Raw genomic sequence first — 19,944 nt, forward strand, 5'->3', positions numbered from 1 at the left:
CTCTGACCGTATAGGTGCAACATATAGGCCCGCATGATCACATGGTTACAGGGCGCATGAAGGCAGAGGAGCATGGAGGGAATCGGCTCCTTGATATGGAAACTATACGCGTGTTTCCTGTGAAGTGTGAGCGTGGAAATCAGTCACAAATGTATGAATAAAGCTGGTTAGTTGGTGTTTTTGTGTAAAACCTTTATCACCCTCATGAGTGTGTCAGTATCTCACAACGAAGAAAGACTTTTATCCTCCAAATCCTTAATTAACCCTATTTGACCCGAACACACATTTCTCATACGAACAACTGAAAAAATATAGAACATGTTATTTCATATTGACATGTATTAATTTGTTTTCTTCTTTGTCTTGTTTGAGTCTTTAGCACTTCCTCTACACACTATAGCTTCATGTATTGATTAAGACATGTTGCTTTGACCGCAGAAAGTTGATCGTTGAGATAAACGTTTGAACACTCGGCAGCCTAGTTTAACTACAGGCGAGCGTGTCAAAGTGCAGGCGGATCTCCAGTATGTCACAAAGCCCTCAATGTGTGTTTGCCTTCGGTCCTGGGGGTGAGTTTGGGTTTCACATTCGACGGTTGCAACCTTTTCATGACGTCAGGCCAGTTGTTTTGGTCCCCGCTGCCCAATCGGAGGCTCCGCTCACTTTCTACCGGAGCCGAAATGGGTCTATTCACGCCCCGTCCCTGTCCTGTCATGTCCCATAACGCCCTTCGACGGGTGCTGTGTGGTACCTGACTGCTGCTTTAAACGGGCAGCACTGACATGGAAACCCCATTGCAGCTGCAGAACGATTTCTTCCCAGAGCAGCAGTTCCAGCACTGTAAGTACCAGCATTACTGCGGGCGGGAGGATCGCCTCGGCAAGCAGCAGCACGACCAATGCTGCACCTGCAACCACTGCACCTGTGAGCCGAGGAAAAGCTTCCGAGGGACGTCGCCGACCACTGTGGGAACTTTAAAGACACCTTCCGAGACGTCTTCGAGGCAAGGTTGTCAATACAGCGTCTACGAGTTCACGCCATCTAGTCATGGTAGTTCATCCAGACATCATCATCCTCCTCCTCCTCCTCCTCCTCAGCAGCAGCAGCAGCAGCAGCAGCAGCATTGCCGCGATCGGCAGCGGGGCAGCCTGGGCAGCAGCCACAAAGACAGTAACTCCTACAATGAAATAGCCATGAGCAGCTGCAGATACAACGGCGGCGTCATGCGGCCGCTGAGCAACTTGAGCTCGTCCCGCAGAAACATACACGAGTTCGATTCCGAGTCCCAGCCGCTGCAGCCCATCTCGGCCGCGGATGCGTCGGACACGTTAGTATCCAAACCGGAGAACAATTCCACCACCCTGATGCCTTACGCATCGGGGGACGGAGGGGGCGGCGGCGGAGGCGGCGGTGGCGGCGGCAAATCGGGGAAGAAGAAGAACCAGAACATTGGGGAGAAGCTGGGTCACAGGAGGGCCCTGTTTGAGAAGAGGAAGAGGCTCAGCGACTATGCTTTAATCTTTGGGATGTTTGGGATCGTTGTTATGGTTATAGAGACTGAACTCTCGTGGGGAGCCTATGGAAAGGTGCGTATAACACCAATGCTTGTCCCACGTAGACCCACACACACACACACACACACATATACACGACTGACTGAGAAAACTCCAGCCGGGAAACACTTGAAAGTATCCAGTCAGCTTAGCACAGGTGTGGGCTCACTATTCAACTGTCCCGTGTAGTGATATGATCCCGTTACACGCAGGCCCCAAACAGGCCCACTGCTGTCCAGCCACGGTGGGGGAACCCCATTGTGCAAAGGGGGGGTGGGGGGTGGAGGGGGTATCACATTTCAGCATTGGTTGGCAGCTCACACACATTTATATTCATGCATTCTGTCTGAAATGTTTTGTTTATGCCACACCTCACATATCTAACAGAATGTGTGTTGTTTGGTGATCTTGTGTGTTGTTTGGCTTTAGTGTTGTTGCTCTCTTCCAGGAGTCCCTGTATTCATTAGCTCTAAAATGCCTGATAAGCCTTTCTACAATCATCCTCCTGGGGCTGATTATCATATACCATGCCAGAGAGATACAGGTAATCACGCTGTTTTTGTTTCTCCTCTAATGATACTGAGTGGTTGTTGCTCTGCTATGTTGCTTCACATATTCCACATAGGCAGACAATGGATTGGGATCATATGTTTAAAAAAAAAAGTTTGGCGAAAGCAATCAGTTTTTGCCAATGTGTGGACAAAGATGTTCCTATATTAACGATTCCTGTTAGTATTTTTAATTTGATTTCCTTTTTCATCCTGTGTATTTATTGTTTCTCATAACATGGTTACAACCTTAAGGGATCATCTGACCCAACTCTAAGTATTGACCACATGCAAGCCTTTTGTCATTGTAATCTGGTTTATTTTCCCTCCATTCTACATTCTGATCAAATTAATAACTCCTTATACGGTGTCAGCTGCCCTGAGACATTCCAGCTCTTGGATCATTTTCTGACCTTGCGTCAGAGCTTTGTTACCTACAGTGTTCCTCCTGCAAGTCAGCACTTGTGTTGCTGTTGTACAGTTATTGCTGCCACTAAATTAATGACACCGCTGGACGCATTGTATGTTATCAGGAAGCCTCTGCCTATCTGAGATAGGTCTTTTTTTTCTAATTATATCAACTGAGAGGAAATTTCACTTGAAAGGAAATACAGCACAAGCATTTTCTTGAATCTTCAATGAGGCCAAGTTTAATCATACTAATGGATTTTCTTACTTTTCAAGAAAATTGTGATTTTTTTTAATGCCTGTAGCGACACAGGAAGAGCTGAGCCAGCTGTTTGCATCTGCCCTCAGTATTTTCCCCTTCATTCTTTACCCTGCAGAATGATGCCAGATGTAGACCAGGTTTGTTTTTGTTCAAATGAAAAGTAAACCATTTGGATAAAGCCATGGGTCCTTATCTTTGGCCTTATAAATAGGATCAGCTATAGTCATCAGCTAAGTTGTTATATTTGGTATATACACGTCCCAGAGGAAGATCAGTTGTTGAAATAGCTCAATAGTAGAATGCGTCTTCAGTTGTCTCACTGTAAACCCTTTCTTTATGATGGATGATACAAATGCGCAGGGATCATTACCATAACTCAATGCATAACTGAAGCGTCCACGCTGCAGAACATTCCCCAAGAGTTCTTCGGAAATTAAAATGCATTGTACAAGTTTGCATCATATTGGTTACTGTATCAGGCAGAATTTTGAAAGGATTTCATTGCAAGACACATTTTTGAATACATATATATACAGTATATATTATCAATTGCCCCTCAAGTAAAACTCCAATTTAATTACATAATAGACAATTAATAGCTACAATGTGGTCCCAATCTGGAGATACTTGTTTCTTATGGCTTTTTCAGCCTTGGCAGAGGTATACAAGCTATCGAGTACCCTTTTAGATTTTCATAAAGCAAAAAGGGTTTTGAAGCAGCGTTTTTTTCCACCTGCCTGCCCTTCATTATAGGCTGGGCTGAAAAGCTCATTTGAGGCGCCATAACAAGCTTTTCACTCCATTCGCCTAATCAGCAACAGCAGCATATTATCCCCGCAGGAAGTCTGTTCATCTGTTCAGAGCCCTTTGATTCAGTCTCCTCCTCTGACACGCGCATCAATACCCAACACATCTTTCACCCCCGAGATAGCGCTGTTGTCAGGATAAAGACATTTCCTCCAGAAAACTTTATTAAGGAAATTGTTTGCTCCAGAATTGATTGCTCTGATGCCCATCTGCACAATGACGAATGTACAATTTATTTGAATGTACGAGCCTGAATAGTTACATGAATCAGTCAACATCATCGCATTACCATAATCTCATTCACTACTGTTTCCACTTTGAGATTAACTCGTTGATTATACAGTGCTTTTTCTAATTTATTAAGTGTTAAATGGCCAAGCAAGCTTCTGGAACAAACTTGCAGGAGAATTGACTTTGTCTCACTATTTTAATCCAGTTGGTGCTTTCTCTACTTTAACTTGCACCATACCAGCTGTTACTTTCCCCTCCGTGCCTCCAGGCTTTTGTTCATTCTGTTGCTGGTCTGTCATTACTTGGCTCCTGCAGAATGACATATGCACACACACACACACACACTCACACACACACACAGACAGAGAGAGGGAAGGAGAAACTAAATCTAAATCTGTCAGTCTAATCACTCTGCTTCCATCTCATTTTACCTGCATATACTGTATGTCGTTACTTCTGCAGACTGTGTGACAATCCCATGTCGTTAAAAGCGATATGATAAAAATGTGATATGACTTCACATGGGTAAAGCCACGTCTTCAATTTAAGTGACCTTATAGCACGGATGTCAGATTGTCTCTCAGAGATCTGACATTAAGGGATTCAAACATCCCAGAGGAGCGATCAGGTTGATTCAGGACTCAGATATGCAAGGTTTATTTTTGCGTTGCATTGTTATGATACCTTTAAATCTTAGAATCTAATTTGCCGGCGTTGAATTCCACACATAAATGGATCCGTGAAATAACCTTTTTAGTAATCGACCCCATATTCAATATTCTCACCGGGGTGAAACACTGGAACAAGATATCCTATTTTTCTGTCTATATCCGCTTTATGTTGTTCTCCATAAAGTAATGGCCCTTGATTATGACCCCTATTCCACTCTTGCCGAGGAGCTATAGTGCATTGTTTGTGCTATTTGTGGCAGTTCTATTTCAAAGCACACTTTTTCGATGAGGGCAATTTTGCTTCTGCAGTGAACTCGATTATGCATGCACACCCATGTGTACCCAGAGACGCCTGTCAAACGCAGATGCATTAAGCACAACAATGAAATATTTCAACGCTTCTAACCCCATAAAACTGATTTACTTGTCAAATCAGCAGTAGAGTCTGCACCCTCTAATTTCTTAAGGTATTATGACAGAGTGCACGGCAAGTTCGTCTGCTCAGACTGACTCGATGTTTCCGTCAGGTCACACTGAAGACAGATGTTGGATATCAGCTGACTTTGTAATTCTGGGGGGATACATCTGCTGTGATAAAATAGCAATGATGGGTGTCCAAGTGCGCAGAGATTGTCCGTGTTCTCATAATTGTCTTCAGATTTGTACCAGCTGTTACAGTCTTAGCCTGCTTTGTGCATACTGATAGAAGTCAAGATGGTAAGAATGAAAGCGAAGCTCTGATCCTGTGTTTTGAACCGTTATTGTCCCGATTCAGTCCCCGTTTGTTGACAGCTGGCGATGTGCCCCGAGGAGTTTGGGGAATGTTTAAGATTATTGGAGTTTGTAGTTCTGGCAGACAGCTGCTTATTATACAGGAGAAGTGGAATTGAAGAGGTCAGAGTCTGCGTCTGTTTCCTGACTTTGATTTGTCATTGTCAAAGGCTGATATGAGCCATGAGCCGGCATCATCCTTCTGCTCTGCCTGCTCACAAATCATGACTGAGTTCACCTTCTTCCTAAGTAGACAACACCTGACATGTTGAAAGTTTCTTCTTCTTCTTCTGACATAAGAGAGAGACTTTTTCGCCGACAGGCATTTTCGTTAATACTGTCACTGTGTCGCTGTGTCTTATGATGACAAATTTGCTGAGTTTTCTAAAATGAATTGAAAATGCTTTAGGGGGGCTGTTCTGTCTTTGATATGTATGTTTGCGATTAAAGTCAGCAGTGGTGTTTCACGGCCTTGAAAGTATCTGAGTTTTACAATCAGGGGGAAATAAAAAATAGCAGCGCATTGTCTAAACTGTTTAAGTCAGTCGAGTCGTGCCAAAAGCCAAAATTGGCTCGGGTTATCAGACTGGGCTGTGTGTGTGTGTGTGTGTGTGTGTGTGTGTGTGTGTGTGTGTGTGTGTGTGTGTGTGTGTGTGTGTGTGTCAGGGATACGGTGTAACTGCAGGAGACGCTCTGCACTTCTCACAGTGAAATCTGTCCTCCACCTGAGACGCCAGACCGGAGTCGGGTAACCACCACTGGCTGCTGACCTCAATGTTTTCACTGAACGTACAGGTTTCAAGGATACTCAGCCTCTCAACGGGTTAAGAATCCTAATCATTATTAATTGACCACATTTACTGCACCACGTGTCCTCTGCGTGTGATTTTAAACATGCAGTTGATTTTACCTGATTAAAACGTGCCAGCGTGGCTCTGATAAGGCAAAACAACTTTGGCCTTTTTATCTGTGGCCTGGATGGATTTTTGCATTAACTTTAATAGAGCAATATATATATATGCAAATGTGGGAGTTAATTTCAAATACAAAAACAAATGGAATCTGTCTCAGCTTCAAGATTTACTCAGCAAAGTGGCCTCTTAGCAGCTCGCTTTGATATCATAAATAAAGCATTGCATTAATGTCTAATTGGGCTGAACCTCTCAACCTAATTCCCTAATGAGATAGAGCGATTTCATTCTCTGTGACAAGATATATGTTCCCATCTCCACATTACACAGATTAAATATTGAGCTGGACTCCATTAGTTATATTGAACGTCGTGAAACCAGTAACCGACCCTGCGGACATCACAGGTGACAGTACAGTACAGACAGCACAGACTCTGAGGACATCGGGACAAGATGTCAGTGACAGGCTGGAATGCATCTATGGGACGACAGGACAGTCAGACTTGATTACAATAGTCACTTCGTCTGTCTGGTTCGCTAAGAGTCCGTGTGTATGAATGAAGTAGTAAGAAAGTTGATCAGCAGGTGGATAAAAAGAAGAGAACTCTATCAAATCACATATCAAAGTATTTATGGGGAGACGTCTGTCTTGATTGTAACTGATATGAAGTCGAGGGGTTGATTAATGGCTCATCACTAGGACTCCACCTTGTCTTATCACGACACATGTTTCACTGAAAGAATACCTGGATTCTAACAGAAGAAGAAATTAATCTGTTTATATCCTGGATTTGACTTTTCCCATTGAATCCAAAAGTTAATTGAGAAAATGACAATCATCAAGCAACAGCCACCAGCTTCCGAACGCGCAACAGAGCTGCTAGTTCATATCGGATTTTACAGTTCAGTTCAAGAAGAACACTGAAGACATTCTCGCCTTTAATAATTAATTAATTTAATTTAATAATTTTAACTGGATATTGACTATTAAGTGTGTTCAGGCAGGGAGAAATGACACAATGCTCAGGGACGCCAGTATTTAGTAGACGCTACTGTCCCACAATGCGATGCAAAAAGGAAATATAGAATGAGTTCTTGAGAGGTGGAAAGGAATTAGTGAATTGTGGCGAGACGACAGGAGGAACACTGGAAAACCAAACATTGAGGAATCTTTGCCAAAAATGAGAAGCAGTTTCCCCAAAGTTGCATGCGTGTGTTTTACGATTCGCTGCATACAAACTATTAGGACGAGTACACGCTTATACTTTATACTTAAATATGGATTTGGGACACAGCTACAGTTGCTGCTCTCTGTCATAACTCCATGTTCTGCTGCTGGCGTGGAATATTTGATGCTCACCGGTAAAGAGCCCTTGGGTGTTGTATTTCAGGTCATCCATTACCATAATTGCTTTTACCCACCAAGTAGGCTTTCCTTGTGTAACCTGAGCTTAAATGTTTAATTACATTGTTTTGAAGTAACAAACTTTGTAAATGCTCTTGACAGGTTGGGTTTGTCGCTTCAAACAGAAAATAAAAAGCTTAAATCGACTGCACAAACGCTTTATTTGAACTCTTTCCAGCTGCTAATCCTGTAAGTAAGAGAGCGCGGCGGAGAGGAGCCGCAGCTTGTGTTTCCATGTCTACATTACACCGCCCAACAAGGGGAGCTGTGGTTAGAGTTACACACTTCTCTGACAGATGTCGTTCCTTAAAGGAGCTCAGTGTCGCTCCATTTATAGGAATGACGTCCAGGAATGACGTCTGGAAACAGAAAAATGTATACAAGCACACCCCACTGTATGGATTGTTTAGCAAAATATAGCGGAAATAAACTCAATAGTGTTTCCAGTGTGCTTGTAAGGCTGTATAATTGCAGTTTGTCGTCAAGTTGTAAATTTATTTGTTTCAAAGGTCCAAATCTTCTTGTTTTGGACACCTCAGTGTTGATTTCATTCAAGTTAGCTAGCTAGCGATCAATAACAGTAACTAGCTAACTAGCCTTAGGCTACTGGGCATGTTGCTAACATTAAGAAGAAACTGAAGCATTTGCAAGTAATACTGACAAACATACTGTGTATCAGCAAAACCTTCATTCCCACAATACAAAGAGGACAAGAAGTGATTAATGGAGTCTCAATGAGTTTGTGTCTCTGAGAGATAAAGTGTATTGGTTTTGCTTCCGACCGCTAACCTGTGGTGATCCAACTAATCAGCGTTTAAGGCTAACGTGGGAGTCTGGACTTTTAATGTGCTCCTCTTTGTGCCCCTGAGTTGAATGAAAGCGACCATTTTATGGACTCTATTGTTCTAAATATACAATCTAGGTCACTGATCTCGTTAGCTTTCCTGCATTGCTTTGTTTTATTTTTTTCTATCATGAAATATTCCCAATTAAACCGAACAGAGGTTTAGAGGCAATTTATGTCAAGTGCTTCCAATTTGGTGTATGAGTATATTTTCCTCATAGAAGTATCTGATTTCTTAAAACGGCCTTGTTATTGGCTATATTAACATATTAAGCATATTTTAGTGCGAGACAGCTTTTGTATTTCTCCTGGGTAAACACTTGAGGGTAATGTGCTGGATGGAAAAGGCAAACAAATCCAAACGACACAAACTAATCAGTGGAAATCCTTGTCAATAGAAATGTTACAGGCTGTGCAGAACATTATATGGGGTGATTTCCTTGTACGCGTTAGTTTTCTTCCTTCCTCACTTAGCTGAGCGGGAAAGCTCTCTTAATATGTGCTGACAGCAACATGTCGTGAAATATGCACTGCCAGTTGTGGCGGCCTGTAAACAGGCGGAAGACCTTGAGGTGATTGAGTGGATGGGAGCAGGAGCTGCCGAGGAGGAATGTCAGCAGGAATGTCAGGGAGAGGAAGGATTTGACGGATGCAGTGGAAGCTAATACGGCTCGATAGTATTTAATCTGCAATGCACACCGACACGTATGAAACTGGCTGAGAGGAGGCTGCTCAGATTGAGTGTGTCCGTTTCGTAAGGGGGATAGGGGATAAGTGTGAATGACGCCGGCGCTGGCTGCGGCTGTGGCCCGGGTCAATAGTTCAGGGTGAATGCAACCATCAGTGATCAGTCCTCCTACCGAAGATGGGAGGGGGGGGGGGGGGGGGGGGGGAGAGAGAGGCAGATATGACCAGGCGATGAAGCTTGGATGACAGAGGGCAAGGTGAAGAAGAGCGATGATGAAAGCCGCTCACTCTAAAGTCCCCCGCGAAATGTCCCTACCTTCTGGTCGGGGTGGCCAAGCAATAAGGAGCCACGCTGATGTGTGTGTGGCGGCGGCAGATGTTGTCATCAATATAATGCGACAGAGTTGAAAATGCCTCCCACATGCTGTTTGTGTAACACATGGATGTCAGACAGAAAGAGAAAAAGACAAACTCCTGGCAGAGTTCTGGTGTTTTGACTTATTTTGCACAGAAGCTACTCTTGAAATGGTCCTATAAAGTTTAGGGTACATTATACTGTATATTACAATAGTGTTATGGTGCCGATAGAACTCTGGGGAGAGACATTGTGTCGAGTTCATTGTTGCTCTATTAACACATGCCACAGATCCATTCAGTATACAGTTATAAATACACCTCATTACTCTGCAGGCTCTCAGTCTCTGCCACATTTTCTGGCCACATTCTTCACAGTGTTTGGACTGCAGAGTTTGGACGCTCCTCTGAGGCTCGCAGCAGAGACATTCTGCCCCACATAAACGAAACATTTTTTAGTACTCTGAAGACGCATCAAAGGCACTTTGCGCCTCGCCGTTGTCACCTCTTTAGAGACGATGTAGCTGGCACAGTGTTTGCTTGTATCCTTTTATTCCGTGTTTCATCTTTCATTCCCTCTTTTCATTGTATTGTTTGATATCATTTCTATTATTAGTCTTTATTCTTGTGTTTTTCATAGTGTTACCATGGTCCTCTTGCTTTGCTTCACACCACTCTTTGCACCCTTGCAGTTGTTTATGGTGGATAATGCAGCAGATGACTGGAGGATAGCCATGACATATGAGCGCATCTTCTTCATCTGCCTGGAGATCCTTGTGTGCGCCATCCACCCCATCCCAGGGAACTATACCTTCACCTGGACAGCGCGCCTGGCCTATTCCTATGTGCCATCTGAGGCAGATGCAGACGTGGACATCATCCTGTCCATACCCATGTTCCTGCGGCTGTACCTCATCGCTCGCGTGATGCTGCTGCACAGCAAACTCTTCACAGATGCTTCCTCCCGCAGCATCGGAGCACTCAACAAAATCAACTTCAACACACGCTTTGTGATGAAGACGCTCATGACCATCTGTCCAGGCACTGTGCTGCTGGTCTTCACCATCTCGTTGTGGATCATCGCTGCATGGACTGTGAGGGCTTGTGAGAGGTACACAGATCTGCCTTTCTCACGCAATGCCAGGCTGCCGAGCATTAAACATAGATAAGGCACAAAAATGAATAATGTATAAACGTCTTAGCCCATTGAATGATTTACACAGTCGACAAGAGAGTGCAGTATTTAAAAGCAAAAACATTTAATGTTGTGCTTTTAGGTGAATAAAAATGTTTGTTTCAGGAATAAAGAAGCATGTGCATGAAGGTCTGTCAAGCTGTTGATTTATTATTTATTGCAGGTATCATGACAACCAGGATATAACCAGCAACTTTCTAGGAGCCATGTGGTTGATCTCAATCACATTTCTTACCATTGGATACGGGGACATGGTCCCAAACACATACTGTGGGAAAGGAGTCTGCCTCCTCACCGGCATTATGGTGAGGAAAGGAGATTGATGGATTGAAATAGCTTTTTCTTTGTCAGATTTGTGAATGTGTTTGGGAGTAGTAGTAGTACTATTGAACACAAAAAACAAGATTTGTGACAATAACTAATGTTTTCTCATATTTTGTATTAGAAAGGAGAGTTTAAAAGCTGATGAAAGGCCCTTTGTGCCTGTCTTTGCTTGTGATCTGACAGGGTGCTGGCTGCACGGCCTTGGTGGTGGCTGTGGTGGCGAAGAAACTGGAATTAACCAAAGCTGAAAAACATGTCCATAATTTTATGATGGACACCCAGCTAACAAAAAGAGTGAGTCAAAGCTTGAGTCCATGTTTTTCCAAATGACCCTGGGCATAACTTTGTCTCTAACTCATGTCTCATCTCATCTCATCTCCTTTTGAGTGGTGCATATGTTTCCTCTCCTTGTGTCCTTGTTGCTCACGTCTTGTCCTGATCCTGCAGGTGAAAAACACTGCTGCGAACGTTCTCAGGGAGACGTGGCTCATCTACAAGAACACCAAACTGGTCAGGAAGATGGACCACGCCAGAGTCAGGAAGCACCAGAGGAAATTTCTCCAAGCCATTCACCAGTAGGTACCGCACTCTCTGACCAACCCCCGACCTCACCGACCTCCCGTCGCCTCAGTAACCCCTCTCTCTCTCTCCCACAGCTCGCTCAGTCCTTTGAATCACTGATGCGATACAAACCTGAAATCTGAATTGTTTGACACCTGTAGCAAATATATTTCATCTCTGATCCCAGCGTTTCATGACCATGTTTCACCTGTTAAACCTGTAGATGTGGAGATAATGAGAGCGACTGGCTGCTCACAGAGAGCAGCAGATGCTGCCTCAGGGCTAAATTTGCCATCAGATTGTATTTACTGAGGTGAAGATCTGTAATAAGATGTGACAAAAGAGGTTTCGTATCATATTTGATCTGTTAAAAGTGGGATTTCCTCTTAATGTGAATTGGAAAACGTACCACAACAGTTGCCGTGGAAATAAGTACTTAGCAGCCTCAGTTTCAGGGGATGTGTCCATGAAAAAACAAATCAGATGAGTTAATCTCTCTCTCTCTATCTCTCTCTCTCTCCCTCTCTCTCTCTCGCAATCTCTCTCTCTCTCTCTCTCTCTCCCTCTCTCTCTCTCTCTCTCTCTCTCTCTCAATCTCTCTCTCTCCCTCTCCCTCTCCCTCTCTCTCTCTCTCTCCCTCTCTCTTTCTCTCTCTCTCGTGTATGTGCTCCGGGTCAGATGTCCGGCTGACCTCTGGGCCAGCACATCGGGGGGGGGGGGGTTTCTACCTATTTGCTGGCCGATAAGATCCTCACCTGTCAGCCAGTCCTTTATCGGGTCCCCACGGGCCCCTGAAGTGTTATCTAACTCCAAAACACTATTGATTTAAGCTTCACCTTCCTCTTGTTTTTCCTCAACCTTACAGTGCAAACAAGCACATATACTCTGTGGCTTATTTTGGCAACTAAATATGCAGTTTAAGCTCAAGTAAAATGCCCACTTTTCGTATGTACGTTTGCTTTCTGTGGTTTTACGTATGTTAATGGGTGTTTGTGGTTTCTTGTGTGTAGCTTTGATTTGCCCATGAACCTTTTGAACATGCATTTATGTTTTTAAAGACATTAAGAGGTTCAGTCTCAAGGCAGAGAAACACAGAAATTGTCTGCTGCTGCTGCAACCCGCATCCCGAATTGTTGTTGCCGTCTGACAGCCTTTCGTCACGGTTGCTCGGTCGAGTCATTACGCCCTTGCCGCTGCATATTCAGGCGATTTTGCATCGCTGATGACAACGTCTCATGGCCACCCCCCCTGCTCTCTAGGACAGACTAATAAGGGCAAGCCCTAGGAGATAAATCTATGAAGTATTTAGCAGGAAAAAGACACGTCCAAGTCTGTGTGCAAGGACAAAAGCTCACACCCTCACACCTCCATCTTATCTCACACAGACTGTTTTGCTCTCAAGTGAGTGTGATTATAGACCTTATCTTGGGCTTGTGTTTGTGGGCACTGTAGCCCGTGTTGTAAAAGTCAACCCTGTGTGCAGGATAAGACAAATATACAGAGCGAATGTGCCCGGAGGCGGGGACATCACTCAAGCTGAGGGTTGGAGAAGGCTTTAGGCTGGTTTATGCTGCTCCCTCGGAACGCCGCCTTGACCCGTCATGTGGCAATCGTAAACGTTGAGTCAGATGTCAGCCTGCGTGTCTCCGCCGGTCAAACTGTATCAGCCAGAGTAAAGGATGTGCCCGTGTGAAGAGAGCAGAACAGTGATTAAACGGAGCTGTCGCCAGTTTGTGGTCGTTAAAGTTTAACAGGCGGCAAAACAGAGGATTATCTTGAGTTTTGTATCGTCAGGACTTGTATGGAAATGAAGGATTTAGGACTTAAAAGCCTTCTTCAAGCCAGAGAAATTACCAACGCTGCACAAAGGATAGGTCAGGAACCAAGTTGAGGTTGAGATGAGGGTTACAGCAGCCAGACTGTGCAGATTTCTGCCCTCTGAATATGTTTACCTGATGTTGTGATAATTCATTTGTCTACTTCATGTTTCCTTTTTTTCCTGTTTGTGTCAACACAATGCAATAGAGCTCGAAAGTAAGTCTTCGCCTCACACGTAGATACAGACCTGTTGTGTGCATGCTAACGACAGCTTGTCTTTCAACCCGATAATGTGACTTCAAAAGAAAAAAAAAAAAGAGAGAAAAAACAAAAACATTACACTCCCTCATTTGATAAGTGAAATTCATGGCACTGCGGAGACCACATGACTCAATTAGGACGTCCTCAGATGGTCCCACAGGTGTTTGTCAGACGCTAGCACACACACACACACACACATGCACACACACACATACACACACATACGCAGCTCATCAATTTGATTCAAAAACACACCAGAGGCTGATTCTGCTCCATCCGTCCCTCAAACACATTATAAATTTGTGCAAAAACACCTTTTGACACATGACAGCCCACATTGTAAACACACCAACAGATGCTTCTTAAGTGAATTTCAATTATCGGTGATGGAGGGTGTTTTTCTTTCCATTCTTGCATGGATGTGATGAGAATTTGATCTTTAATCAGAAAGCCACTGATTAAACTCCAATCCAACTCTGCTTCCACGTACCGAAGGATGACTTTGACTAGAGCTCTACGAGAGCGGGAGCGCCAGCGTACAAGCCTCAAGTCTTGTCGTTACAGCCGAACGGCCATGTTCACACGGCTCAGCGGGGCTCGGGAGGGGGGGGGGGGTCATCTTTCGAGTCGTGGAACCATTGTTACGCCTGTTACTACATTCGCAGCCACATTTCCTCCATTTTCCTCTTGGATGACACAGTAGAGAAGTCTTGTGGTGTCGTGTTACCTCACGAGCACGTGTAGATGTTGAGCATTCATGAACCGAGAGGCTCGTGCAGAGTCAGGGATACTCTGCGCAATGGGGGTGGAAACATCCGTAGCTTGTTTTGGATGGTGCATTTTACCACACCGCAGGCATGATGTTGCATGTATGCAACCTGATGTCTTTAAGAAAAAAACAAGTATGTCAGCAAGTGGAGAAGCGCGTCATTCAGTGTGTGTGCGTGTGTGTGTGTGTGTGTGTGTGTGTGTGTGTGTGTGTGTGTGCTTGTTATCGCTGGGCTGGTGGATTGGAGGAGTAGGAATGTGAAGGTCAGGTTAAGCCTCAGGGAGCTTGTTTGTGGCCAAGAGGCTACGACTGCGGACCACAGAGTCAGGATCTTTCCCCCCGCAGAGACGGAAAACAAAAGCGGCAGAATCTTCCTCATGAAAGCCAAATTAGTATGACTCATTCCACAAAGAGGTAAAACACAGTAAAGACAAAGAAAGAAGCCAAAATGTACGTATTGGGACCAGTGACATTGCCAACAGGACACCGGGGGGGAGCGTAAAGCTTAACGTAGTCTCCCCCCCCCCCCCCCCGCCCACACCTTCTGATGAATAGCAGAGCAGCTTTAGAGTGGCTATTGAAAAGGCCGGCCGCCCGCGAGCAGTGATTGACTGAGACAGAGGACATCTGGAATATAAAAGCGAGGGGGGCTGAGTACCCTTCGTCGTCCTGACCTCCAGCTGCCCTGCGCCTCGACCACGTCTGACAGCTATTGGTCATCCAACTGTGAAATGCGTAACTCTAACAGGTCGTACACACCATTTAACTTCAAATATCTATTATCTCTCATCGTTTATAAACAAGCCCTAGTCCTCTTTTTTTTGTATTTTCACTTTTGGCTGGATGACTTGAATAATAAAGAGGTGCTGTTGCTGTGCTCGTCTCTGGGATCAGTGCCTCTCTGTCCTCCTGCTGCCGGGGACGTCTTCCCTCCCCGGCACCTTTTGTTTTCGCTCCACGTCTGCCCAGACTTCAGGAAACCGAAACGATGATCCGACATTGCGCGACGACTGCTGTAGCCCGACTAATTAGCAGACTCCCTAAGGGGCCCGACCTAATCCCTTCTTCGTCTTCATTACAGTTCGACACTCTCACACTCTCCGGGCATTAACGTCTCGATTGCTGTTATGGAATTTCTCTCCTAAAATCCTAATATCAAAATGCGTCCTTTTCAGTGCCCAGTGTAATGTAACTGCTCGGGTGATTCTACCTCGCAACCACAAGCATGGAACCACTCAATACAATACTGCACACTGGCTGTTTTTAACCCCCCAGAGAGCACGAGGGGAAACGGCCTTTAGAAGCCTAATTAAACAGAAAATGTGAATTATTAAGCGCGGTCTGAGCAGAGTGGATGCACTGTAGCGTGTTGGCTTGTTAGACTGGGAATCAGCTCAGGAACAAAGGCCACGATGTAATGAACGTTATTGAAGCCTCATTTCCAACACGTGATGGAATATTAACAGAATTTCCTTTATTTTAGTTCAGTTCTGTTGTCGTCATTTTGTTTTGGTTGAAGTTTCAAAAGGAGATATTCCACTTTGGCCGACAGAAAGGTTAAATGTGTGCTTCCATAAAATATAGTTTGATGACGATTAATAATTCAGAGCGTTAAAATGGGAAATGTTGGTTTGAACCACAGTAGATGTTTCTCCGTTGTCCTTTTTCAAATGTCATACTATGTCACAGCACTAACTTAACAAACTGCGTTGGTTCTAAGATGTGAGGACGTGCAGGTTCTCCTCGTTCTGGTCTCATTCGCCCCGGCCTCTGCGGGACTCCTTTCCACTTGCATGCAGCTCAGCCAAACAGACTGCCCCCCCCCCCTATTTGCAATCCCTGCATTCTCTACACACACATCCTGTGCATGTCCTCCTGTAGGAGTGTTCTCTCGTGTGTATGCCATGTGTGTGCACAAAATTGACTGACACATTCTGATAGCGTTATTCATTGGGTTCTGAAATGGTCTTGTGTTCAGATTGAGAAGTGTTAAAATGGAGCAACGCAAGCTGAATGACCAAGCAAACTCACTAGTGGACCTTGCTAAGGTAAGCTAGACCACTAAACAGTTTCCTGCTGTGTTGTACATTAGGATGGACAGCTATCCTGACTAGTTTGTTTCATTAAATGCATGCTGGCTCACTCGCCAAATCATCTGTGTGTTCTAGCAAAGTCTACAGGTGTCAAATAAACAGACAGGCTTTTCAGACGGTGATAAAAACTGCACTGACCTGGAATTTGGATCTTTTGGTTTTTCCATAACAACATGGTTTGATTTCACAGTGTAAATTGTGTTTTCCTCCAATTTACAGGAGAACGAGAAACCCCTTTTGCCTATCAGGGGGGAACAAAATCAGTTTTTTTACCTAATGTATTCATTAATGTTTGACTCCAGAAGCACTAAACAGAAGCTGACAAACCTTTGGGAAAGACCAGGCGGTGTGCCAGCCTGACGCAGCAGAAACAGAGTAACCTGGGAAGGGAGACACACTGCGATTTGATGAATCAGCCAGAAATAAAGGGAGAGAAAGAGAAGGCAGGGAGAGTCCACAGGCTCTGACATTCAAAAGTGCACCACACTCCAAATGGATTCAGGCCAGCGTATCATGAAAGGTATAAGTTCACATTGGCCCAAATCACCTCGTGCTGTAAAACAGCAGCAAGAGTGTGGATGTGACATTGGATAAGATGGCTTACAGCCCAAACTGTTCAGCTGGCACTCTCCTCGTTGCTGTAACAGCCTCTGGCCATAGGAGGGCAGTGTGGCGCCAGTGATCCCTCTGCTCCCAGTGGATAGATGGAGCTAAATGGAGCTGAACATATCATTGGCAGCTGCATAGGCACTGCAGTGTGCCGGGTGAAATCCCTCAGATTGCAGTGTGTCCCCTGATTCCCTTTCCAAGCCCAGTAGAGTGTTTATTTCATGCAGCCGTAACTCCAAAAAGCGGTTGTTGAATGTTGTGTTTCACATCTTCCTGCTTTTATTAAAAACGCTGTAATATATGTCTTCAAATTGCTCATTCAAGCTACAATCTCTGCTATTCTTCCTCCTCCTCTTTTCTAGATGATTTGATGCTTTCAGTACAGCCTTTTATTGCACGATAGAGGCACAATCACTAATGACCTCATACTTTCTTGCTCCTTAATTTCCACCCTCTGCTCGTGAGATGTGTTTTGTACCTACATGCGTCTTTCTGGGTTCACCAACATATAACGTTGTCACTACTCAGACACAGATTGCAGTTGTTTACGCCTTGTAGCTATTATTTCTTCGCCACAGAAACAACGAGATTAAGGTTTACTTCTATCACGTTACTGTAGAGCTGTTTAGTGGTAGATTATTGTTTTTGTAAGTAAACCAACCCTGTCTGCTCTCAGTGTCAGTGCTACTTTAGTTGTCAGTGATTCATTAAAGCAACCTGTCCTATTATTCCTGCTTCAAATCAGAGGAGGACAAGGTAAGTGATGGATGGCCTCATCCCAGGCTGGCAGGGATTATTAGTCCTCTGCGGAATAATACACCAGCAAACCCCCTCCATCATTCCCACTCCTCATCCCAGTGTGACATATTGGGGAATTTTGCAGCTGTATTCCAAGAGGCCCTGTTAACATTTGCTTGATGCACCTGAAGTGCATAAAGGCGTTGTGCAATGTCAGCAGCCACCTTCTCTGTCTCAGCAAGGTCACGAGGCTCATGTGCTCCAGTCTGTCTGCATGGGAACATGAATGCTTCCGAATGATTCAAACGTGCCCTTCCAAACAGGAAACTCACACTCCTTCTCAAGGTTGTACCTATTTACCACCAAAAAAAACATGACATAACCTGATGCTCCCATGACCTCCTGTGGTGTTGCATTTATTTAACAGCGTTTGACCTACGCTCCTTGCAGAGTGGAGGACAGGAGACATGTAGTGTAGAGATCAGTACTGAAACAAAGTGATGATTCATCCATGCAGATATTGTCGCACATGTTGATAACTGATGTTTTCATGCTTTATTGACCTCTGATATTAATGCTTCTTTTGTATTAGAAGCTGAGGCAAATTGTGTTAATGTCAGATAATAAACGTGTATTATTGCCTGTTCTATTCTTATGTATTTGTTTTTGCCGTACAGAATGTGTTTAAAATGGTCCAATAGTGCTTTTAATATATCGTTTGTCTTAATAATATAATATAAACATACTGTATCTTTAAAACAGAAACTGACCTTGGTTTAGAAATGATAATGGCAAGTGTGTTTCCTCTCCCCTGTTCCAGACTCAGAACATCATGTATGACATGATATCAGACTTGAATGAGAGAGGAGAGGACATGGAGAAGAGGATTGCCCTTTTGGAAACCAAGCTGGAAACTCTGCTGAGTAACTTACAGGCTCTGCCAGGACTCATCAGTCAGGTCATCAGCCAGCAGCACAGGGACTTCCTGGAGCTGCAGCTGCAGCCTTATGACAAACACAACCCTGAACGTTCACAGTCTGTGTCCCGACGAAGATCCTCCTCCACAGCACCACCGACCTCCTCTGAGAGCAGCTAGAGTCCATGGGGAACGTCTCTGCTGAAGACTTTTGCCATCATATGGCCAAGTTGCATTTATCGTAAAGCCTTATGGTTTCAATAAGTATTATCCAAATTCTGATGACAGAATCCAAGATACTGAGGAGATGGAATTTTAATGGATAACTTCATGCTGTTGTTTGTTTTTATTACCTCAAAAGATGTTGTTATCCTTGCTCTGGTGACATGACCACAAATAATGGCGCTTCCCTCAGTAAAAACTGAAAGGCCTATCGATGGGGCTATGATAAGAACACTACTCCATCTCTATGCAGAGGTAGCCAGTTGTAAGGTGGCAAGGATACGAAGTGTGAAACTATTGCACTAAAATAGTGCTTGTCACAGACTTTGTGCTTCTGCTGGCTTGGGATTGCGAGATTCCTCAAAGAAAACTGAGAAATCAGTCAGGGAGCATGAAAGTCATTCTGAGGAAGAGTGCTGCTTTTGATGGACTGAAGTGAACTGACAGCAGCAGGCAGATAATAATCCCTCCTACACTCTCACTCAGAGATAATTTACAAAGCTTGAAATGAGGAAAAAAGCATATATCTTTTAGGTTAGAAACAGCATCAACTATAGCGGTTTTCTTTTCCAGAATGCCCCTGTAGAATGACTATTTTTGGGGTGACATTGCAAACAATTTAATCCTCTAGTCAAATGAATGCATCAAAATCTGTACTTGCACTTACTTTTTAACCAATGCACTTCAATGCTGACTGACGTATGATATAAAGACGCGTTGCTCATTAAAAAAAAGAAGATTTGAGATATATGGACATGGGTTTATTATTGTCAATTCTCAGCCGAGTCAAATCTCTCTTGCTGTTTTTCATGAAGATGCATTAACTTAACATTACATGTCTACAGAAAAACTGTTCAGTCATCCCAAACGCAGTGAGTCCTCCTCACCTGCGTCTCGCCACCTCTCCTTTCCATCGTCATTCCTGCTTTCCGTCACCACAGCCAAGCAACAATAGATTGATTGGTAACAATAACTTGCTGAAACCA

At 44.2% G+C, this 19,944-nt stretch overlaps 1 protein-coding gene across 1 annotated transcript; it reads left to right on the forward strand.

Annotated features, from left to right (window-relative positions):
- The first annotated feature begins 782 nt into the window (after positions 1–782).
- Positions 783–18,916, forward strand: kcnn2 (potassium calcium-activated channel subfamily N member 2). Its single transcript, XM_076164136.1, has 8 exons — positions 783–1,586; positions 2,002–2,097; positions 10,145–10,563; positions 10,811–10,952; positions 11,155–11,265; positions 11,419–11,546; positions 16,359–16,428; positions 18,641–18,916. The coding sequence occupies exons 1-8, from the start codon at positions 783–785 to the stop codon at positions 18,914–18,916; spliced, it is 2,046 nt and encodes a 681-aa protein (XP_076020251.1).
- Positions 18,917–19,944: the final 1,028 nt, after the last annotated feature.

Source organism: Genypterus blacodes, unplaced genomic scaffold (assembly GCF_046128005.1).
Source record: "Genypterus blacodes isolate CSIRO-AG114 ecotype Tasmania unplaced genomic scaffold, CSIRO-AGI_Gbla_v1 ptg000133l_1, whole genome shotgun sequence".
NCBI lineage: Eukaryota > Metazoa > Chordata > Actinopteri > Ophidiiformes > Ophidiidae > Genypterus > Genypterus blacodes.